General features: G+C 47.6%; 3 protein-coding genes across 6 annotated transcripts; all 3 read right to left on the reverse strand.

Annotated features, from left to right (window-relative positions):
• Positions 1 to 210: 210 nt before the first annotated feature.
• Positions 211 to 7,832, reverse strand: spata6l (spermatogenesis associated 6-like). 4 transcript variants are annotated; one of them, XM_079371236.1, is made up of 14 exons: positions 7,505 to 7,609; positions 7,234 to 7,281; positions 6,457 to 6,594; positions 6,135 to 6,183; positions 5,637 to 5,678; positions 5,420 to 5,544; positions 5,235 to 5,327; positions 4,815 to 5,030; positions 2,995 to 3,064; positions 2,727 to 2,773; positions 2,419 to 2,534; positions 2,216 to 2,297; positions 988 to 1,080; positions 211 to 413 (listed from the first exon to the last, which is right to left on the reverse strand). In XM_079371236.1, exons 3-13 carry the CDS (start codon positions 6,541 to 6,543, stop codon positions 1,015 to 1,017), a joined length of 993 nt encoding a protein of 330 aa, XP_079227362.1. In that variant the 5' UTR covers positions 6,544 to 6,594; positions 7,234 to 7,281; positions 7,505 to 7,609; the 3' UTR covers positions 211 to 413; positions 988 to 1,014. The 4 variants fall into 4 exon arrangements, with proteins under 4 accessions (XP_079227362.1, XP_079227363.1, XP_079227360.1 ...); XM_079371237.1 differs by lacking the exons at positions 7,234 to 7,281; positions 7,505 to 7,609 and adding an exon at positions 7,648 to 7,832; XM_079371234.1 differs by lacking the exon at positions 7,234 to 7,281 and having other exon boundaries at positions 7,505 to 7,641.
• Positions 7,833 to 8,632: 800 nt separating this feature from the next.
• trmt10a (tRNA methyltransferase 10A) lies at positions 8,633 to 12,026 on the reverse strand. The gene is made up of 7 exons (XM_079371240.1): positions 11,751 to 12,026; positions 11,054 to 11,222; positions 10,712 to 10,783; positions 10,458 to 10,532; positions 9,424 to 9,573; positions 9,214 to 9,319; positions 8,633 to 9,100 (listed from the first exon to the last, which is right to left on the reverse strand). The coding sequence occupies exons 1-7, from the start codon at positions 11,906 to 11,908 to the stop codon at positions 8,928 to 8,930; spliced, it is 903 nt and encodes a 300-aa protein (XP_079227366.1). The 5' UTR covers positions 11,909 to 12,026; the 3' UTR covers positions 8,633 to 8,927.
• Positions 12,027 to 13,712: 1,686 nt separating this feature from the next.
• cUnh4orf54 (chromosome Un C4orf54 homolog) lies at positions 13,713 to 22,420 on the reverse strand (the record flags this gene model as incomplete). Its single annotated transcript, XM_079371536.1, has 2 exons — positions 13,713 to 15,923; positions 17,970 to 22,420. The coding sequence occupies one exon, from the start codon at positions 22,418 to 22,420 to the stop codon at positions 17,990 to 17,992; it is 4,431 nt and encodes a 1,476-aa protein (XP_079227662.1). The 3' UTR covers positions 13,713 to 15,923; positions 17,970 to 17,989.
• Between the last annotated feature and the right edge of the window lie 337 nt (positions 22,421 to 22,757).

Consider the following 22,757-nt stretch of genomic DNA (forward strand, 5'->3'; position numbering starts at 1 on the left):
ACCAAAAATAGGATTCTGTTTCAGCACCAGTCTGCGATAACTCACAATGTTCCTGACAGAGCCGCAGTAGCGAGCAGCTATTTCTCTGATATACGGCCCGCAGTTCACACAGCGCTGCAGCGCCGCGGCCGCAATTAGCTTTTAATAGCCTGCGCTTGATTTACCCGAGGACTCGACAATGTCAGCTTGATGGATTAACACGACGGAGACTTATGACGTCAAAGAACTCGCCGTTCAGCCGGAGACAGAACGCTGAGTTTCTTGTTTCTCTCAAAGGTTTATTTAACGCCACACATTTCACTCTGACATCACAGGGGGGCGGGAACATTCTCAAACCTCTTTTTTTCTGCACACACACATCAGTGGAGTCTGGACGTCTCACGGCTGCGTTGGCGAGCTGAGGGCCTCGTTCTCTGAAGGAGGAAAGGAACAGAGATCAGACATTCAGGGAAGAAGCACAAGTGTAAATAACGAACCGCAAAGATCAACATAGTTCTTTGTCGTTGGCGACCACGTGGTGGTCAGTGCCATGAGCGAATGGATGAAGCCGGTGAAGCAACAGCCAACCGTGCCCTGTTTGGTAGGCGGCGTCAAAGCTGGATTCCGATAGCTGCGTCAGCTACGTAGCAGCGTCACATCGTAGCATAGCAACACAGTGAACAAAGAGCAACGATGAAGACATCCAGCAGTCATGTGACACAGCTGTGTGCGGCGAGGACAAATACACACCAATAATCGACTGTTTAAACACGGAAAGTAACGATCCTTTCAACCAATCAGCAGACTGCAGTGTTTAGCTCCGCCTTTTAGGGTCGGCTCGATATTCTTGGCACCCCAACAGAAGGGTCCCAGAAGTAGGACGGTACGGGTCGGTTATTTGGGAATCTTTCCCGGGTTTTGGTTTAGGAACAAAATGGATGACGAACCGAACTGAACCGAGTCTTTAAGAAGACTAGAACAGAACTAAACAAGCTCAAGTCCACGTACCCGGTCTCTCCACAGCCGGCTGCGTCCTCATGGTGGACCTGGAGAGATGGACCTCCTGTATAAGACCTCGTCCACCTCAGAGTGTGACGCTCCCTGAAACAGAACAAACAAAAACACTCACAGTACCAGAACCACATGAAGCTTCTGCAGACAGTCTGTAGAGGTGGCGTGCAGACAGTCTGTAGAGGTGGCGTGCAGACAGTCTGTAGAGGTGGCGTGCAGACAGTCTGTAGAGGTGGCGTGCAGACAGTCTGTAGAGGTGGCGTGCAGACAGTCTGTAGAGTCTGTAGAGGCGGCGTGCAGACAGTCTGTAGAGTCTGTAGAGGCGGCGTGCAGACAGTCTGTAGAGGTGGCGTGCAGACAGTCTGTAGAGGTGGCGTGCAGACTGTCTGTAGAGGTGGCGTGCAGACAGTCTGTAGAGTCTGTAGAGGCGGCGTGCAGACAGTCTGTAGAGTCTGTAGAGGCGGCGTGCAGACAGTCTGTAGAGTCTGTAGAGGCGGCGTGCAGACAGTCTGTAGAGTCTGTAGAGGTGGCGTGCAGACAGTCTGTAGAGTCTGTAGAGGCGGCGTGCAGACAGTCTGTAGAGGTGGCGTGCAGACAGTCTGTAGAGGTGGCGTGCAGACTGTCTGTAGAGGTGGCGTGCAGACAGTCTGTAGAGGTGGCGTGCAGACTGTCTGTAGAGGTGGCGTGCAGACTGTCTGTAGAGGTGGCGTGCAGACTGTCTGTAGAGGTGGCGTGCAGACTGTCTGTAGAGGTGGCGTGCAGACTGTCTGTAGAGGTGGCGTGCAGACTGTCTGTAGAGGTGGCGTGCAGACAGTCTGTAGAGGTGGCGTGCAGACAGTCTGTAGAGGTGGCGTGCAGACTGTCTGTAGAGGTGGCGTGCAGACAGTCTGTAGAGGTGGCGTGCAGACAGTCTGTAGAGGTGGCGTGCAGACAGCCTGTAGAGGTGGCGTGCAGACAGTCTGTAGAGGTGGCGTGCAGACAGTCTGTAGAGACGCTAGAGGTGGCGTGCAGACAGTCTGTAGAGGTGGCGTGCAGACAGCCTGTAGAGACGGCGTGCAGACAGTCTGTAGAGACGCTAGAGGTGGCGTGCAGACAGCCTGTAGAGACGGCGTGCAGACAGTCTGTAGAGGTGGCGTGCAGACAGTCTGTAGAGGTGGCGTGCAGACAGTCTGTAGAGGCGGCGTGCAGACAGTCTGTAGAGGTGATGATATTGTGTTTTACTCACATAGACAAGTCGGCGTACAGCTCTTGGTGTGGTGAGGAGTCCTTGGACCCGCTCATGGATTTCCTCCCATTCTCTGTGGGAACTAAACAGGAAATCATTGAATCCTTCATCATCTTTCTTTAGCTATAAAATGTCCAGAATCATCTTTTTGTAAGTCAGACAACAAACGGTTTCTCTGCGGTGACGAGCGTTCTGCTCATTACCTCCTCCGCCTGGCCTGTTCTCTGCAGGACCGCCACAGTCCTGAGGGGTCTTTGTGGTAGTCAGGGGGGTCATGTGTGTCTGAGGAGCTGGACTCGTCTTCTGACGTCCCTCCGACCTGCATATGAAAGCAGAGACATCGTTTTCCTCCTTTTCAAACAGTCCGCTTTAACTTTCTTCAACCTTTAAAACATGTTGATGTTTTCTTTCACTCTCAGATATAAACACATGTACCCCCCCCCCCTCCCCCCGTCCCCCTCCCCCCTCCCCCCCTCCCCCTCCATTGTGGCTGATAAATAAAGATACCTACCAAACCGTTGGATAAAGACTTTCTTCTCCCAGTTGGAGAATATTTCGCTGAAACAGCAACAACAAAAGAGAGAAAATGTTTCTGAGGTTATAAAAAGCTGACAGTTTGTAGGTTTAGAGGACAGAAGGAAACTAACCAGCTTTGTTCTTATCAGCAGCAGTATAACTTTACCAGGCTGCTGTAATTTGTTGGGAAGTCGTTTGAGATGATAAACTGAGATAAGAGAACACAGAGCAGTATTTGTTGAAGCTTGGGTGGGTGATTTTACCTGTGGATGAAGAGGAGGTCAAAGGTGAGGAGGAGCTGGTGAACGAGGCTCCAGGCCGGGAAGCGATCAGCTACTCGCACAACATGGAAAAGAAACAGCACTTAGCATTTAGCATAATGCTACTATCATGATTGGCCTGACTTGTCTGTCCCCTCCTCACGTCCCATCCAGCTTGTGTAGGGTCTCTAAAGATGTTGATATTTATGGGTCCATATGTCGTGGCCCCTCCCCCTCAGACAACCTTGAGTTTTTTTTTATTGTGTGCAACATGAAAAAGACATGAAGACATTCAGCTGATAAAATAGATCCTGGTTCGTTGTGAGGAAAGCTCTGCACTGAAAGGCGATGCAGCAGAAAAATGTGTGTGTACGTGTTTCGACTCTGCTCTTCGTCAGGACGTTAAACAGCCATTAGTTTGGTTTTAAAATGAGTGTCGTAACGCTCGCAGGGAGAATGATGGCCTCGAACGTTTCCTCAGCTTTAACGACGTAAGAGAGGAAATAAAGATAGCAGCTGACGGTTTACAACAGAGCGAGGGAGACACAGTTATCCCTTCTATCTCTAACGAGGAAATAAACCCTTCATCACATGCCGGTGGACAGGTGACTGAGAGACGACTTCACTGAAGGATTACATAACTTACATTCTTCTATCACCTCCAATGCCACCCAAATATACTGTGTAGTGTTTGAAAGGAGTTAAATTATTCATCAGGCAGACTTTCAGAGTGAAGTCAGCACTTTGTGTGCAGCGTACAGACACACACTTTAATATTGATGTGATATAACTCGTGTTAAATGTTGTTAGAGGCTCGGTGCTAAATGCTGCGTAATGTTCAATCCTTCAGAATTCAGGCTTCATCTGATTAATTTGTTCTGAAGTCAAAGTAACTTTTGAAGATATCCCCCCTCCCACCATTTCTGTGTTTACAAGAAGACGTTAGGATGTATAATTATTTTGATTATGTTGTGAGAAGTGTTTTGGAGAACATGTTTTCAGAGCGACCTTTTTCAGTTCGATTCAGTTCAACTTTATTTGTAAGGCACCGTGTGCATTTAAAAGCCTTCACCTGACAGAGTAATACTCTCCACAGCACACGCAGTGTTCTTCGCCGGTTATCGCGAGTGAGAACATCCTGACCTGAGCGAGCCCGGGGAGGCCAGGCACACACGCACACACAAACACATTCCCTGCACACACCCGTCTTCCTCCCACCCTTACACACTCTGCTACTGTATGTTTGTGTTAAGGGCAATGTTTTTTCCCTGCATTCAATCTGTGCCTCCCTCTACAGGCACAGCATGGAAGTAGTGTTTTTTATGCCCCCACTCCCCCTGCATCCTACCTGTAACACGCCCTCCCCCTCCCTCTCCAAAGGTCCGAGATGAAGCCAAATCAGCGCGAATTGTATCGCTGCAGAACCGGTCTCTTGTACCAAAAGTTGAATTTCCTTCAGGATCAATAAAGTATCTATCTATCTATCTATCTATCTATCTATCTATCTATCTATCTATCTATCTATCTATCTATCTATCTATCTATCTATCTATCTATCTATCTATCTATCTATCTATCTATCTATCTATCTCTGTAGTTTGAAGCTCTGTAGCAGCTAACACACACTGCCTCGACTCGTGGCTTCCCTCAGTGTGTCTGCTTCAACACAGATTTACAGACACAGCTTTGACCTTCAGATGACCTTACAGGTGAAGGATTAGAAGGCGTTAGGTGAGGTAACAGCTGTGTGGAGACAAACATGACTCAGTGCTGCCCTCTGCTGGCAGAGCTTGAGAATATAAAGACGTGTAGTTGGTGCTTACAGGTTGAGAGGTGCTGGATGTGCTCCAGGTCTCCGGGCCTCTGTGTGCTGAAGAGTCCAGACTGAGCCGGGTCAGACGCTGACTGTGTCCAGCCCTCAGAGGAGACAGGGACTGAGACCTGGAGACGTGTGACGCTGACCTGACGCCTCGTCTCCTCTGAGGAGAGGAGGTCGTGGGTCTGCTGGAGGGCTTTCTGATCCTCTTCATCACCGGCTTCTGGAAACGAGAGAGCGCGTCTCATAACAACATCTGAACATATCGACGGGGCTTCTGTTGACTTTGTGACGCCATCTGACGGTCGTCTTAATGTGGCCAAGAGAGATAGAGACAGCAGCAGGACTTGAACCGGCAACCCTCCTGTTCCCAACTCAAGTCCCTACAGACTGAGCTACTCATAAGCCCATGTTGATGAATCTTTACCATGAGCACGTTGGGGTAAAAGTTGATCTTTGCATCAGCTGAGCACTCGAGGACGGTCGTCTTGCTGGAGAACTCCAGCCTGGGAGCGATACCCTGAGAAAAAGACGAGATATATGTGCACCTTAGAGACCTGAAACCACAAACATCTACGAGAACAGGAAAACAGGTGCATCTTCAGCACTGACGGGAAAGTGAGGCGCTCGGGTCATCAGAACCTCTCGATCCACTCCGGAGAACGAGGGGAGCAGTTTGGGCTCCGGGAACAAGAAACGTCGAGCGTCTTCTTCGAAGCAGGCCAGAATGTCGCCTCCTGCAAACACCGTGGTCGTCACCTCATAATCCAACACGAACGAAACAAGAGGAATAAATAACGTCTGAGTGTGATGATAAAAACACCTTTACCTGGAGGACTCAGCTGCACCAGATCAATTCGGACCATCTCATCTGAAGAAGAGAAAAATGAGAGACGGCTTAAACATGGCGAGACGGCCTGTTCTCACCTCCACTTCAGCGCTGAGGAATACAATGGAAAAATCCTGCCTGTAGATGATCCCATATGTTCTTCTGTAAAGCGTCTCAATACAACACTGAATGAACGGACACCTCGGCAGCGCTCAGGAAGTGAACTTGCACCTCTTCAGTAACCAGGACTTGAACCGCTGACCCTCCTGTTACCAAGCAAAGTCCCGACAGACGCAGCTACTGCTGCAAACCATTTTCTGCTTATTTAAACTTGAGATTGCACAGAGGAAGAAGCTGCAGGGACACATGACACCATGATTCCAGATCATGTGTTGAATTACTGATGAAAGGGAGGGTCAGAAGTCTAAGAGGATTGTGACATTAGACATTAAATAAAATAAAGTATGTGAATGATTATAACAAGTTAAGGTGACTTACACTCGAGCATTACTGCGATGTCTCCGGGGTCGACTGCATGTCTGAAAATCTAAACAAACACATTTTGAGTTTTCTAACAGCTTGTGGACTTTACCTGTAAGATTTAACATCCTTGTTAGTGATCACTGTGCCCTGGCTCTGCTTCCCCGGCCCTCTTTCTAGAACCTCTCTTCAGACTTCTCCATGTCTGTCTCTCTTCTCTTCTCTCCTCTTTGCCGTTCTTTTCCTGTTATGTTGGCACCAGGAGTAAGTTGCAAGTTGTCTTTGGGGGTCATTAGGGGTCATGTGGGAGGGCCTGTCTATCCCACATTCTACGACTTACCTTTTCAAACGTCATCTTCTCGTGAAACAGCAGCGGAAAGACAGCGGGGAGACACTCAGACTGACGGTATTGTCCCATGATGCACATGCTGAGGTAGATATCATCTTTGATCGACAGGTGAACTCCAGGACAAGAAACCTGAGAACAGTGAAAGAGCATTTATTGGTTAGAAGCAAAATCATCTCCTCTCGAGAGTGGATGCTCACACAGGTCAGCATGTGGTGGACACTGTAGCTTCAGTGTTTAGCCAGCTCTGCATGTGGTGGACACTGTAGCTTCAGTGTTTAGCCAGCTCTGCATGTGCTGGACACTGTAGCTTCAGTGTTTAGCCAGCTCTGCATGTGGTGGACACTGTAGCTTCAGTGTTTAGCCAGCTCTGCATGTGGTGGACACTGTAGCTTCAGTGTTTAGCCAGCTCTGCATGGGTCTGTAAAGCTTTCTGCGTTCTAACCTCTCTCCATGTTTCATCTCCAACATTGATCCTAGTTTGAGCAGCTTTCTGCTGCTGGAGCTTATTAGGAACATGCAGAGGCTTTTTAGCTCGGGTTATTTACAAAAGACTTATTAATATTTTTTTGATCCTTTCAAACTTGTCATATGTTTTTGAATTGTTGTTTTTTGGTCAGTTTGGTTTTTATTGAGTCATTTAAATATGCTGCTTGGACTATTATGTGCCTGTTTTATATGAAAATGCTGATTAAGTCTTATATAAATACCACAGTTAGCTGTTATTAAATACAACACATTCTTTCTGCTAATCATGAGCTGTTGACCCACCTGCTGATAATTCCAGGTAAACAGTCTTCAAATTTAATATCAGCCAAGCTGTTAAAATAAAAGTATATATTTGGTATCTACATGCCAAAATGTGTCCCATAACTTGTCAAACACCAGTCTTAATTTAGTTTAACAAGAAGAGATTTAGCTTCACTGCTAGGTGGGAAAATATTTAAATTATATGAAAGTCGGCTCACGTTTGGTTGAAGAGACCGAATCAATATTTTAGGTTTTAAATAACTGAAGAAAAAAAAAAAAGAACAAATCTTACCGCTCTAATCTTTAATTCAACCAAAACTTTCAGCACTTTGCGGGACATTTGATCTAATTAAAATAAAAACGTTATAAAACGTAAAAGCCTAAGAAAAAGCTAACGGCACCGCTCAACTCCGCTCAGCCTGAGTGTCGTTTTACCTTGTCACCATGGTTACTGCAACTTCCGGGTTTCGTCGGCAGAGAAGCCAAAGACCGATTCAAAACAACAAAAACACTAATAAGTAAACTTTTTTTAGGTGGAGATTAATTGTCCCAATTGTAATTTTGACAGAGTTCATGGCTTTATTTGTTTTATCTAAGTGTTTGCTGTAAGGATCCGGTTTAGTGTCGCGTTACCTTGTCACCATGGTTACTACAACTTCCGGGTTTCGTTGGCAGAGAAGCCAAAAACCGATTCAAAACAACAAAAACACAAAAAAGTAAACTTTTTTTAGGTGGAGATTAATTGTTCTGATTGTAATTTTGAGAGTTCATGGCTTTATTTCTCTAATCTAAGTGTTTGCTGTAAGGATCCGGTTTAGTGTCGCGTTACCTTGTCACCATGGTTACTGCAACTTCCGGGATTTCGTTGCCGGAAGCCAAACTTACAATTAATGTAAGCAATGACAGAAGCAGAATAAAATTCATCTCTTGATCTACCCTTTTTGTCAATATTTTCACAACAATGGGCAAAAAATTTATAATTAAAAGTTATTTTTAACAGACATGTTTTTAGGAGTCTCTGTCAGTGTCTTGTGAACCCAACCCTGTTATAGGAGACATTTAAGTGCGTGTACCTGAACCACAACATCCTCCAGTGGGCTGGACCGTCATTTCGATAAGGATTATCTTTCTCCCTTCAACAGTAAAATGTATACATTCAATATTACTGAACCAGAGATTCACCTCAGAAAGGATGTATTCAAATCCTTTTCAGTCCGACCCCTACTAACCTTTGACCTCACATCTGTTTATACTTCCAAAGCTCACTTCCATCCGTCTCCACGGACCGATGCCTCTTCTGTTAGTTTTATTGTTTGTGTCACACTTTTATGTTATCTGTCTCTTAACAGCACAGTAAGAATAAAAGTCTCTCCAGGACCTTTTCATCTGTCTCAAGAGATTCTCTATTTGTCTTCATTGAAAATATCTAGAAAGAGGATCTAGAAACCGTCATTTTAACAGCTTTTATATTAATTCATTCAGAACAGATGATAAATAAAGGAAACACTTCTCTTTAGTGTAATAACTGTATATTCATTCATTCTGCAACTTGATCAAAAGAAAGAATTCTTCAAACTGAAATATTACTCATTACAGGAGGCACAAAGTAAAATCTTCAATAAATATCTGTAATAAAAAAACAAGAACGAAGCGTAAACAGAAAGATCTCAGCGTCAGCCTCTCGAAGCTCTGAAGCTGAAGTACGTTCGAGGCTCTCAGGCAGTTTGTTCCGCTGTGTCAGATTCACAGTCTGAATTTTCTTCGTCGTCTTTCGGAGTATTTTCTCCGCCCTGGTTGACGGCCACCGCTCCTTTCCTCTGAGGCAGCACGGTGAAGAAGGCGTCCTTCCAGCTGCCCTTCTCCAGGAACGCCAGGATGATCTCGAACACTGCAGGAGGGACGGAAACAGACGATCAAAGGCCTCGTCTCTCTCCGTTATTGGAGTAACACGCCACTTCCTCTGTGGTATCCAAACATCCAGTCTGAATTCTGAGGCCTTACCGTGGTTGACTGCCAGAACCTTCCGACTGTTCATCTTGACGAAGCTGCTCAGAGGAAGCTGTGCGTGCTCGATGCCCAGCTCCTTCGCCCTCTCAAACGTGATTCCCTGCAGGGAAAAAAAAACCCCAGACAGTTCAGAGACCTGCAGTGATCCCAACACGCAGTGAGCTGCAGCTGTGACAGCGCACACACACACACACACACACACACCTTGTGGTGGTTGTGGTCCACCAGCCCTCCTATCACGTAGGCCTTCTTGTGGTCCAGCTCCTCCAGCACGTTTGGAGAGTCTGACGTCAGGTACACCAGCTCCTCCTTCTCCACGACGTCCCTGTAGTGCTCCGTTTTAATGTGGATGTCCTGCACACACACACACAGCAGCATGCAGATACACACACACACACAGCAGCATGCAGATACACACAGGTTGAAGTGCAGCGAAAAGAAACAGAGACATCTATCCCCCAAACCTATCCTGTCCTATTCTTCTTTCTGCATCTTGTCCCATTTTCAAGCCCAGCACAGTTTAGCAGATGGCTGTTCCGTCATGATCCGGGTCTGCTGAAGATTTCAGCCTGTTAAAGGGAAGTTTGTTCTTCTATGACGGATTCAGCTGGGCTCTTGTAATATAGCCATCAGTAAGGTCCTTTACCTGCTTTATGTAAACATCACAATGAGCATGGTCTTGTTACCTGCTCTTTGTTAATGTTAACAGACAAACAGTAAGGTGCTTTACCTGCTTTTGTAAAGTGTCTCGAGATAACGCCTGTTATGAATAGACGCTATATAAATAAAGAATGACTGATTGATTGACATCTGCTGCAGGATGAAGCTTCCAGGCTCCCGTAGCTGCCTCCTGAAACACTGTTTGATACGGCGCTGCATTAATGAAGGACTCTGGCTGTTACAAGAGAGACGAGTGTTTGAAAGAGAAGATAACACCTCTGCTGCTTTAACATCGCTCCACTGTCTTTGAGCTGAGAGGAGCCTTAAAGTGACACGCTGTTAAAACAGCTCTATATGTATTTATTTACTGCACTACAGTTCTGTTTACACCTTTAGTCCGATCGTCGTCCACTGACACCTTCTTTTGTATCTAACTTTGTCATTTTGGATTTTAACTCTGAACTTACATCTTGACAATCATTCTTTTATTTTGGTAACATTTGCTGCTCTGTGAGCCTTCGAGTTCACCGGGGACAAATATCAAATCAAAGATCAGCGTCATTCAGGATCCTGCTCACCTTCCAGTTGACCCATCCTTTGTCCTTCTCGTCCATGCTCTGCTTCAGCTGCCCCCCGACGCTCGTCAGATAAAACTGGACAAGTGAGACGAGTCGTTAAACGTCCTCGGAGTTATGATCATGCTGGGATTCAAGCGTCAGCCACACTTCCCATGAACATGTACCTCTGTATATCATGCTTTTTATACTGTTTATTGTCTGTGTCTGTAAATGTTCTGAACAGACTAAAGAAAAGAAGAGGTGGGCGGTCTCACCTGTACAGGATGTAACGCTCGTCTGTTCTCAGCGTAGCACCTCTGGATCTGTTTGTGAAGCTTTCGTACGTCCTGAACACAAAACGCTGTCATCAGTGAGGAGAGGGAGGGTTTAAAGGCTGTGATATTTACACCCCGGGGACGTCCACACCCCCCCCCCCCACCGGTGCTGCCTTCAGAGGTCGTGACAGAGGTGTTACAGTGGAGACGGTGTCAGCGGCGCCAGCAGGCGAGCTCCCGCTGTGGCGTGCTTTTACAACACCGAATTGTAATGTGCATTCACAGAGTGGGACGCCAACAGTACCCCCCCCCCCCCCCCCCCCCCCCGTGAGCGCAGTTTACCTTCATCAGCATGAGGTCGTCGAAGCTGCAGTCCACGAGCAGCCTCACGGAGCTCGGGGTCACCTCTCTGCGAGGACGCTTCCTGAAACTCTGAGCTTCTCCTCCCTCCTCCTCCGTTTGATTCTGCCTCTGCTCACGACGCTGCTGCTTCCTCTCTTTTCGTCTCTCCCTGCAAACCACAGGACTATTATTATTATTCTCTTTATAAACTAAGAGAAAAAATAAATCTGTGTTCATTGGAACAAGCCGTTTTGGACGCCCCTGGGTGTGCCAGATATGAGAGCAGTTATCAGGTGAACAGGTGTTGCAGCGATGGAAGCGGGCAGTGGAACTGCTTCAGATAGAAGTGATTGTACCCGAGCTAAAAAGCCTCTGCATGTTTCTAATAAGCTCCACGCACTGACTGCAATACCTATTTTGAACACTAGGGGTCAGAGATACAGACTGCTCCTTTAAGTTTAGAAACATGTAACAGAAACACCTTTTATCCCCCCTTGAGTTAAATACTGTAAAAGTTATTGTTCTATGTGTAAAACCAGAATGAAAACACGTCCTTAAAACCAGAAACACAAAAGATGAGAAATGTCTGATAAAGTTTTTGCACAGCAGGAGGAACCTTTGCTCCCTGTCCACGTGACTTCATCCCAACAGTGTCCACGTGACTTCATCCCAACAGTGTCCACGTGCGTTCACTCACTTTCTCAGCTCCCTCTCGTCCTCCCATTTCTGCTGCTTCAGGAGTTTCTTCATCTGTCTTTTGGACAGACTTTGGCTTTCTGCTGCAGCTCCTCCGTCACTGCTTCCGGTCTGCACGCCACCTTTACTGTCACCTCTCCCGGTGTCATCATCAGCCATGCTGGGATGATTCAATAACGCTGCTGTGTTGATAAATGAGCTAGCTGCTAACGTTAGCTCGCCTTGACTGGCTGCATTTAAAACACACTCGCAGTTATTTCGTTTTATATTTAAATCAAGAATTAAACTATTTAAAGGACATCAGCGCGCTGATATATATCTACACACTGACACACACACACACACACCGAGAGGAGAGCAATAAACAAGCTGTTTAACTCAGCAACACACACTTCCACATGCTGCTGTTCCTGGCGCGGACGTGACGTCATTCGGACGCTCCAGACGCATTCACGTACAATTGGAATAACAGGCTTCCTGTTTCATTATCCAAAGTTTCTTTCCTGAAAGGTTTTCCTCTTCACACCTTTTTTGTGGAGTATTGATAAATTTAAAAAAAGTAATATAACATATATTAACAATTTGTCAAATCGACCCTTCCTTTAAAAGAATAACATTCAGTATTCAAATTAATAAAATGTCAGGTAGGTCTATCTGTCTTTTCAGGAAACATATGTTTTGTTTTTAAATTACATCTATAAAAATGACAGGAAAGGGAACAATTAACACAAAATAGTCTAGTTTTTCAAAATAAAACCAAATTATTGCTGAGAGGAAATAGATCCAGTCAGTTCTTTGATCTTCTGCAGATGATAAGAACACAAATCTTACCAAGTGTATTTTTAAGATTTCTAGTCAAACACTTGATTACATGGAGTCTGAGCTACGTCACTTCACAGCCTTTAAATGGGATTTAATGGAGCCGGTGACCTGGTGGTTGACGAGTGAGCGGCCTAGGATCAGGTCTGGGTTCAGGTCTGGGTTCAGGACTGGCCTGTGACTCTTTTCCCGCATGCCATCCCCCACTGACTGTGCTCAATTGGCAGGCCAAATGTTATGCCTTTAATATCTCAAATCAAATGTTTATCTGGACTTGTCGAGAAACTGTGGCTTAAAAAAAGTGAAATGACTAAAACACAAATAAATAGATTGAGTTTTTCTGTGTATATATTCCTCGTGACACTGAAGCTGATCTGCTGATGTTGCACATACCATAGTGCAGAGTGTGTGTGTGTGTGTGTTATTTGTCAGGGTGTACATGCTTTGCACACATGCAGAGCCTCTGATGTATACAGTCAGAGCTCTGCAACACGATCCTGCAAACATCCACATACCTTACACTGACCCACTTTGAACACGAGCACACAGCCAGCAAAGAAGCCTTGAACGCCGGCTGCTTATTCAGGACGATGTTGATGGTGTGTGTGTGTGTGTGTGTGTGTGTGTGTCTCTTTAAAAGCACGCCACCTCGCCCCTGAGTTTTACCGTTAGACCTCCCTCCTTCACTCGAGAGAATAAAAATGGCCGACCTGCACTTAAGTTTCGCTCTAGGCTGGAGGTTTTTTTGTTTTGTTTTTTAACCAGAATCCCACTGTGACATCACAAGGGGAGCACATTAGAAACTGAGTATTTTTCTCTACAATGTAATACTTATGCAGACCACAAACAAAGGACTGGATGGATTTATTTCACATGTTGTGGGTCTGTGGACTATCAGGTTAATAAATGTTCAGAAACACAGTGGAAGACGGTTTTATTTACAAACATGTAACCTTCATTTTTTTTAACGCAATTATTGGCTTTATTTCAACAGATAATCACAATGAATCCCTTTTTAATCGCATATTTGAACTTCCATGTTTCTGCATTAAAAGGGTTCTTGTAACATGTTTAGACTTGTGAGATATACTTCTTAGTTTCCATCAGTATAAAGAAAAGTCAACAATGAAAAACAAAAGAGGTCTGCAAAAAAGGCTTTCAGGTTTATTACATGTTCACAAACACATTCATCATGGACACTTCTGGAAACACATCAACGTGAGCCGCGACTGCAAACATTGAACTCTTCGATATTTCATAGTTTCGTTTCTCTTCGTCCTTCCAAACAAACATTTCTCTGCATTCATCGTTTCACTTCACAAAAAGTCCCTTCAAAATAAAAGTCCCTGTTTCTCTTCCTATCTACTTCCTGCGACCTTCACAGTGTCCGCTCTCTGTCCGGGTGCAGACGGTGACTTTAAACAACAGCAGGTCTAACCCTGAGACCTGCAGATCAAAGTATTTACACTTTTGTACAATTTCATACAATCAAATAAAAATCAAGCCCGGATCAGACATGCTTCCATACATTTTATTTTGCTTCACTTGAGTACATATCGGTTGTTTCCTTCAGATCCAGACTGCGAGCCTGTGTCCACCTGCCATTTTATTCATGTGAGAATCAAAGTGCTGCCAGGCGTCCTGTCTCGGTGTCCTGTTGCTCTTTACTGTACATTTCATATTGGGGTTTTTTTTCTTCTCGATTTGCATCAAACGGAGGATGCTCGCCGTCCTACTTTGTCAGATTATAAGGACCACCTCGCCATCCCAGCTCGGATCAGACTTGGAGCACGGAGGATGTTTGGGCACGTCACATTCAGTGGGAGACAAATGACACAGGGATCATCATTCATTTTGCAAAGAGCGCCGGTGACTCTCTTTCCTTCTTAAAAAAAAAAGTTTGGAGCTCTCTCCTCTTCTGAAATAACTGGAAGAATCCGGCACAGTGAAGAAAAACGACAGGCCCTCATCTGTCTTTTTATCTTGGGATAACAGTGCTGCTGTCCATCTATATATGTCGAGATCTCGATAAATTAACTCGTTGTCGAGCGTGGAAAAAAAACTGCAAAGACTATAAAGATGAGAAAACAATGCTACAACTGAGCAAAATAAAATGTCTGGATATCCGTCTGCTCAGGACTTCTGTAGTTCTTCTCATTTATTGCACAGATTCTCTCATGCACACCTGAAAACAAAAAACAGAAACAAAGTGCTGCAGAGCCCACAAACCAAGACAACCGTCACCTTTTAACAAAAACACTTTTAAGACAACCCACAAACAAAATGTCTCGAGTGTCCCTTCCTGTCACTGCAGTGTGAAGACTAACAGCTTCATGTCAGGTTGGTGGATCAACCGTAAACTGAATATGGAAGAAGGATGGACTGTCCAGCAGATCCAGAGTCTGTGAAACATTTAAAGTACAAAACAGGAAGTGAAAACACAAAGGTCATAAAAACAAGTCATCCTCGAGGTCTCTCTTTGCACTGTCACAGGGAAATGTTGAAAATGGTTATCATGAGTGATAATGTTGACTTTTCCAGCCTTGATTTATTTCCTTGTGGGAGTGAACCACTGCACGAGCGAGCGACTGTCAATCACAGCAGAGCGTATGGTGCGTTCATGTGCCGTCGGACACATGAACATCTGTTTACTTCAAGACGACTCAGAAACGTAAATAAGAATTATGTCCCTGACTTTACCGACTGTCGTTCACTGAACGTTTGTCTCACCTTTTACTGGCACCTCGTGCTCACTCGCCATCCGTCCCATGATCCTTTGCCCCATAACCCTTCCAGTATAAAGTGAACAGGTACACTGGGTCTCTCATCAATTCGATTAGAGTAACAACAAGTTCTTAAACTGAATAAAAATCCTCAAGCGCAGGATGAAGGTGTGATGAGAGATCTCGAGGATGTGTGACATCATGTTGAACACACATTACATGTTCAGAAAATAAAGATGAGTTTAAAAACATCAAACTGGAGCAGAAAGATCAAACTAATGCTGACAGTCTTTGTAAAACATGACACCCACCCAGGAGATCTTAAAAAGTTCATTTGTGGAGAAAACAGGCCGATATAAAAATGAAACAAAGTGCAAAAGACTCAACAAGTCAGAGAAAACAATGTACAGAACTCATGGTGTGATTGATCACCGTGTTGATTTAAAATCAGACTTCAGTTATTTCTGATTTTCACTACGTGTGAACAACAGATGCACACTTTATAAACATGTACCAGTTTGAAAAGCTGAAATAGGGAAAAAGGCCTTTCCTCTGATCCATCACTTAAAAACAGAAAGAAACATACGTGATCAAAGATGCAGAGAAGTCCAGCGTCCAATCACAGCTCAGCCCTGTCGGGAGCAACAACGAAAAAGACAATCAGTTCAAATCATCTACGATTCATTTATCAGAGGAAACAACGTCAGGAAGTGCAAACAAACAGCTTTAAGTCTGATCAGACACACAGGCGCTCACAGGAAGTGACCAGAGGAGCTGACAGGAAGTGACCAGAGGAGCTGACAGGAAGTGACCAGAGGAGCTGACAGGAAGTGACCAGAGGAGGTGACAGGAAGTGACCAGAGGAGCTGACAGGAAGTGACCAAAGGAGCTGACAGGAAGTGACCAGACTAGCTGACAGGAAGTGACCAGAGGAGCTGACAGGAAGTGACCAGAGGAGCTGACAGGAAGTGACCAGAGGAGCTGACAGGAAGTGACTAGAGGAGCTGACAGGAAGTGACCAGAGGAGCTGACAGGAAGTGACCAGAGGAGCTGACAGGAAGTTACCAGAGGAGCTGACAGGAAGTGACCAGAGGAGCTGACAGGAAGTGACCAGAGGAGCTGGCAGGAAGTGACCAGAGGAGCTGGCAGGAAGTGACCTGAGGCGCACAAAGGAAGTTACCAGAGGAGCTGACAGGAAGTTACCAGAGGAGCTGACAGGAAGTGACTAGAGGAGCTGACAGGAAGTGACCAGAGGAGCTGACAGGAAGTGACCAGAGGAGCTGACAGGAAGTGACCAGAGGAGCTGGCAGGAAGTGACCAGAGGAGCTGACAGGAAGTGACCAGAGGAGCTGACAGGAAGTTACCAGAGGCGCTGACAGGAAGTGACCAGAGGAGCTGACAGGAAGTGACCAGAGCAGACTTTGTCGTGTTTATTCCAACAAAGTGGGAAAATAACTTCCACACAAAAGCTAATTTCTGAAGCTTGTGACTCTCTGTTCAAGAAGGTGTGTCTCATGTTCAGATGAGAAGGGGAACTCCGAATGTGCGCCTGCTGGGTTGCATGTTGTGTTTATGTAATCTCTGATCGGAGGCCATGGGAACCTGGCCTCTCACTCTCCCCGTCTTTAAATGACTGGTCCTATAAAAAGCCGGCCGACCCTGCAGCGACTCTGACCTGACAGGCGGCCTCTTGATGTCCGGCAGCAGCTGAAGCGGCCCTGCTGTGTATACAATAACAAATACCTGCCATTGCTTGACCTTTAACTCCTGCACTGGTGCTATGTCCAACATGCAGCCACACACACTCACATTCAAACACGGAGCTAATAAAGACATGTCAGCATAATCTGTTTTATCTGTGCTGGCATATCAGAATGCACGAACCAGCTCGCTGTGGTGCATACTTAGAAAGTTTACAATCCCATTGGGTCATGATTATATCCTGCTGAGTTCTCACATCAGCTCACTCTGACTTCATGTGGAAAAACTACTCGGAGGAGACAGTCCGGAAAACTTCGGCTGTTTGAGTTCACTCGTACAGGTCAGCTTTTGTGCATGTGTGAAAGCACGACCAGTGACATCACCCACATGTTTTTGATGATGCATTTTAACGAGTGTAAATGAACGTGGGGTTGTCACATTTCAAACAGCTTCCTCGTGCTACAGCAGATGTTAGCAGCAGTTTTAGCACAAAATAGGGACATCATGGAACCCAGAGGGGAGCTAAAATGTGTCCTCTGTGTTCGCGTTTAGAGGGATAAAAGTTAAAGAGGACACATGATCCCCCTCTTCTCCATCTTTTCAAACAGCGCCCCCTGTGCTCCAAATGAAACATCTGTGTTTCTGAGCTTTGGTCCAAATAAAACATGAATGAAGCAGCAGAGGAGGTTTGTGACCCTGTAGAAACCAGCTCTCTCTGAACGCTCCGTTTTGGTGTGTGTGTCTCTTTAAATGCCCTTTGTGATGTCATGAAGGGACAATCTCCAAACGGCCTGTTTGAGCACACGGAGAGGATGGACTTTTCTCATCATTGGAGGGTTTGTAGACAGACTGGAGACACATGTAGGAGGAACATGGAGAAGAGTATATTGCATAATATGTGACCTTTGACCTAATATGTGACCCTCCTCCCTGTTCACTCAAACCTGCCGAAAACATAAACATTCAGATCTGCTCACCTGTCCAGGTAGGCTGCCGTTCATCTGTGCTCCACGACAAAGCTCATGGTGGTACCGTCAAACGAGGGCGGGGCGATGATCCGTGGACCCTGCTGGGAAGTAATGCTGATGAGCGGCTGCTTGGCAGTGGAGAACCCCTGTGTTGGCCTGCTGGTGGCGGTGGCGGCCTGCTGTTGAACCCCGGTGGCGGCCTGCGGAGACTTCCCTGTCGACATGTAGAAGGGACTCTCCATGTACAAGCCTTCCGTCTGCTGCGCCGAAGCCTTCTCCACGCTCTCAGCCTCCGACTGCATCGACATCTGCGACTGCACCAGCGTCCGTGCCGGGATCACGGATGGCGTCGGCATGAAGCCCGGGTAGATCATGTAGGTGTGTCCGTACGCTCCTGGACTCAGCGCCAAAGGTGAGATCGGCATGGGAACTGGCGTCATAGGTGGCTGCGGCATCGGCACGTCCACGTACTGGCCTGTTTCCGGGTCAAAGAGGCGCTTCGTGGTTGGCTGCACAGGAGTGTCCACCAGGTAGTAGTTTCCGGTTGTGGGATCCAGGAGCATCTTTCTCTGCGTGGCCTGGAACGGGTCCAGAGTGGGAGCGGGAGTGATAGCCGGGGAGAAGCAGTACATCTGAGGATGATTTGCATTCATGCCCAACGGCAAGGAGTGGTAGATGGTCGCAGGAGGGATCTCCGGCGACCGCGGCTCCATGACGATGCTGGCTCGTTTCGGGGACTGGTTGAACCCTTCGGGACCCCTGGTGGTGGATCCCACCAGTCCTGTAGGCGTGGTTGGGTTCGTCTTGGCGGTGAACGTGTACACTGCAGTTTTATCGGCGGATGGCGTTGGATTCTTGGCGCTAGCGGGAGACTTCACCGGAATCGTGAGGTAGTTCTCGTTGTCGGCGCCCCACAGATCTTGCCTCTCTACCTCCCTTGATTTGACTCCATCGTGTCCACTCAACGTTGTTTGGCTGCTTTTTAAGGACACGGGCATCTTTGGCGACTTCGGGGTGAAACTTCTCGTGTTGAACGGCGTTTGTGTGGCTGCGTTCGGCGGTTGAGTCGTCCTTGTGGCTGCAGAGGGCTTAAACCCGGAGCTGAGGCTGAACATGTTTTTGGTGCCTGTGGCGTTGGCGGTCGTCTGCATCGACTTGGGAGTCTGATACACTTTGTCCTCTCTCCTCTGCAGGCTCGGGGACGCCGCGGCAGCAGGCGGAGTCTTGTCGGCGTTGGGGTAGGAGTCTCTCCTGGCGGTCCTGTCCATGCTGAAACCTCTGACTTCCTCGTCCTCGAGTCCCTCATGGTCCTCGCTGGTGAGCAGGGACAGAACATGGCTGTCCGTCAGCGGCCTGGGCTTGTTCTTCCTCTTCCACTCGTTTCTCTCGAACACGTAGAGCTGCTCCATGGTTTTCACCGCCGCCTGGAGTTTCTCCAACGCCGCCTGGTTCGCCACCTTCGACTCAGGCTTCTTATCCGTGACATCTGATGGGTTTTCCTGCCTCTTGGAAGCCATGTTGCCTTCAATTCTCGATCCAATGCCTCCCTCTGAGGAGTTAATGGAGTTATCTCCGGGGACTCTTCCTGATGCACTTTGCAGTATAGCGCCCTCTGGAGACGACCTGTCGAAGTCCAGCTGCTCCCGTTTAGAAAACTCTTGTTTGCCGTTGCTGTTTGTATTCACAGACTGACATTTTATCACAATTGGGGAAACAGAGTTCAGATTTCGATTGGGCATTTGCTTCTTCTGCTCTGTGTGGCTGTCAGCAGCGGGTTTATTCTCGTTGTTATCCAAAGAGACAAAATGATAGGAGCTTTTAACAAGTTTGCGCACGTCTCTGACTTGATGAATGGGCGTCTGCAACTTCCCTTTATTATCTCTGATGTCTCGAACCATGAAGTGCGGCACTTTGTCTGCACACTCACCCTTCAGCGCTGCAGCCAGCGACTGGCATCTGAAGTCGTCTGCTCTGCCGAGGCTGGCTGGGTTACTGCCTATATTAGGAGCGCGCAGTTTGGAGACACCAAACGGCTCCGTTTTATTGTCTCTGACGCTCCTCAGGTTGATTTTGATCTCCGGAGATTTAGACGTAGCCACACTCCTCGAGTCTGCCACGAATAAAGAGTTGTCAGAGCGCAGGTGTGTTCCTCCTCCGTCCTCACATGGAGAGAAACTCCGGCTCTGCAGCTGCTGCCTCTCTTCTCCGTCACTGTGCAGCAGTTGGATACTTGGCACAAACAAATGAGACATTTTAATCAGTTTGCTGCCGCCTGATGAGCACTGATCCCACTCGCCCTCTCTGCAGCGAGCTGAAGGCAGCGTCTCCTCCGGAGTTTGATCGTTTTTATGATCCTTTTGAAACTCTACCTCCTCGTCCTTCCAACATCTGAATGCGCTATTTTGGCTTCGAAGCAGCGTGCTTTTAGACGCTTCCAATGCGCCTCTTTTAGCTTCATTTGCCTGCTCTAAATTGGTTTCTAGTGAGAGAGCCGCCGCGTCTCGTCTCCGCGAGTCGCTCATAGTATCACACGAGCCGCTGTCAATAATGTCTCCTAGTTCATCCAAGCACATTATGGCATAGTCTGCGCTGCTCTCTGAGAACTTGGAGCTCTGTCTGTGCAGCTCCCTGCCCCCCTTCCCCCTGTGGCTGTCGCTGTCCTGGTGCGCAGAGCTCGGGGGAGGCTCACTGATCTCCCCTCGTTCCATCTTGCGCTCCTGCTCGAATTGCATCTTTTTAGAAATCACATTTTTAAGCAGGCTGGAGGCGAATATGGCCTTCTTGTGCGTGTCTTCCATGGCGTTGGAGGCAGGCTTGCTGGCCCCTCTCCTCTGGCTGCTTGGCACACTGTTGGTAACTTCATCCGTGGAACGTGATCCTGCAGAATTTTTCGCAAAGTTCGTGCGCCTTTCTCCCGCAGACATTCCCGACTCCACATTACAGCGAAAATTCAGAGTCTCAGTGAGTGTGATGAGCCCGCTGTGATCCTGACTCAGTTTCCCCATCAGCTCGATTTTCTTCGAAGACGACGCGCTGTGGGGATTCCCATTCAGAGTGAAGATCTTGTTGGTGGCCGGTTTGATGCTTGCCAGTGTCAAACCTTTGTAGCCTCTGCTCCCCACATTTTTGGCGATTTCAAAAGAGGCCGTGGCGTTTTGACGTGAAGCGACACTTTGCTCCTTTCCCTGTGACATGTTGCCATATTTCAGGTCGACAAACGCGGACCACCTGTTAATCCCCAAACCGTGCTCTGATGCGGATGACTCGCTGGAGGTGCTGAAATTAATGGCATCGAAGTAAGGGTACGCCAGGCTCTTGAAGGATTTGGCTGTCAGATTGCGCACCTCCTTGTCAGCGTCGTCCAGCTCGCTGACAGCGCTGGACGCACCGCTGGAGAGCTCGGTGACCTCTTTTCCCCTCAATCTGTGGCCAAAGTGCAAGCGTCCGGGCGCGGCTATGAAACACTTCGCCCTGTCGCCCTTCCCATCAACTCCCCTCAACACATACCGGCTCATGTCTCCGGCGCGCCTGGCATGATAAAGAATATTTTTCTGTTCTTGGATGTTGCTGGGGTCATTTATAGCTCGAGAAGTGGTTCTGATTGACAGGTGGATCTGTCCGGCACCGTTGCCACCGGCCTGCTGCTTTGACACACTCTCATCTGAGCTGGTGAACTTGGCCGGATCACTTTCAAGCAGACTGCTGACTGCTGCTGCTGCTGCTGCGTCCTGAGCGCGCGCCGCCGCCGCTCCATCACCATCAAACGAGGCGTAATCGACAAAAGAGTACACCTGCTGATTGTCATCCTCAAGGTCCCAGCTGGCGGAGGAGCCCACTCCGATGTCATAATCCCCCTCGTGGTCAGAAAGCTCCGAGAGCTGGATCTCGTGCGTGGTAATGTAGTGGGACTCGTCGTCCGTTACGCACGGGACGCAGTCGTCCGAAAGCACCAAGCTAACATCATCCTCCTCCTCAAAATCCTCCACCTCACTCCTCCCGCTCAGATAATCCTCCTCATCATGGAGGCAGCGTGAATCCTCTCCTCTTTCGCTCTTCTTCTTCTCTGTTTTGGACCCGTCTTGATGCGCGAGGTCGCGCTCGCGCTCGCCTTTGTCTTCAGGTTTGAGGCAATGCTCTGACTTTACTGTCACAGAAGGAGGAGAGGGGTGCTCCTTAAGATCCTTAGAACATTTACAAACGACACAGTTGTCTTTCTTCTTCGTTTCAGTCTCAGTTTGAACCTCGTGGTTTCTCTCTGTTGCGCGCGGAGCTTTCATTTGGTTTCTCTCATCGGATCCGCGATCTTTCTCCCCAATCATTCCGCCTTGACTCATGTCCTCTAAGTCCAAATCCACATACTTGAGTTCGTCCTGCCTCTCCGGGACATCCTCCCCTTTACGCGCGAGCTTCTGGAGCAGATCTTTGACCTGGCGGAGATCTGCCGGTGTCTCAGTCTTCATGGCTGAGTCTCAGTGGACATGCGGTGTGTGACAGCAGAGAAGCGGCTGAGATGGAGGACCCCCCCCCCCCCCCCTCCCCCTACACACACACACACACACACACACACACACACACACACCTCCCTCCTCACCCAACCACGGGGTTCCTCAGAGTCACAGGCAGAGATGGTGCCTCGCTCCCTCTTTGACAGAATCTCTGATGAGACGGAAGCGCTCCGATCATTCCAGCTCACCGCAACATGCAGCTCAGAGTCTAAAAAGGACCAGAGACATCACCAGCTTCTGTCTGGGCCACGTGCTTCTCAACCTGCGGCTCGCGGACCAATAGCAGCCTTGA

This window comes from Symphodus melops (genome assembly GCF_947650265.1).
Source record: "Symphodus melops genome assembly, chromosome: 20".
Lineage (NCBI taxonomy): Eukaryota > Metazoa > Chordata > Actinopteri > Labriformes > Labridae > Symphodus > Symphodus melops.

Excerpts from the sequence above, each read along its gene's own strand:
- spata6l (XM_079371234.1), bottom strand. The coding sequence starts at position 7,552 with ATGTCCCGCAAAGTGCTGAAAGTTTTGGTTGAATTAAAGATTAGAGCG. Across the intron at positions 2,774-2,994 it reads GACCTCCTCTTCATCCACAG|CGAAATATTCTCCAACTGGG; the intron begins GTAAAATCACCC and ends TTGCTGTTTCAG. Across the intron at positions 1,081-2,215 it reads CTGTACGCCGACTTGTCTAT|GGAGCGTCACACTCTGAGGT; the intron begins GTGAGTAAAACA and ends GTTCTGTTTCAG.
- trmt10a (XM_079371240.1), bottom strand. The coding sequence starts at position 11,908 with ATGGCTGATGATGACACCGGGAGAGGTGACAGTAAAGGTGGCGTGCAG. Across the intron at positions 10,784-11,053 it reads ACGACCTCATGCTGATGAAG|GACGTACGAAAGCTTCACAA; the intron begins GTAAACTGCGCT and ends TTTTGTGTTCAG. Across the intron at positions 9,320-9,423 it reads TGGACCACAACCACCACAAG|GGAATCACGTTTGAGAGGGC; the intron begins GTGTGTGTGTGT and ends TTTTCCCTGCAG.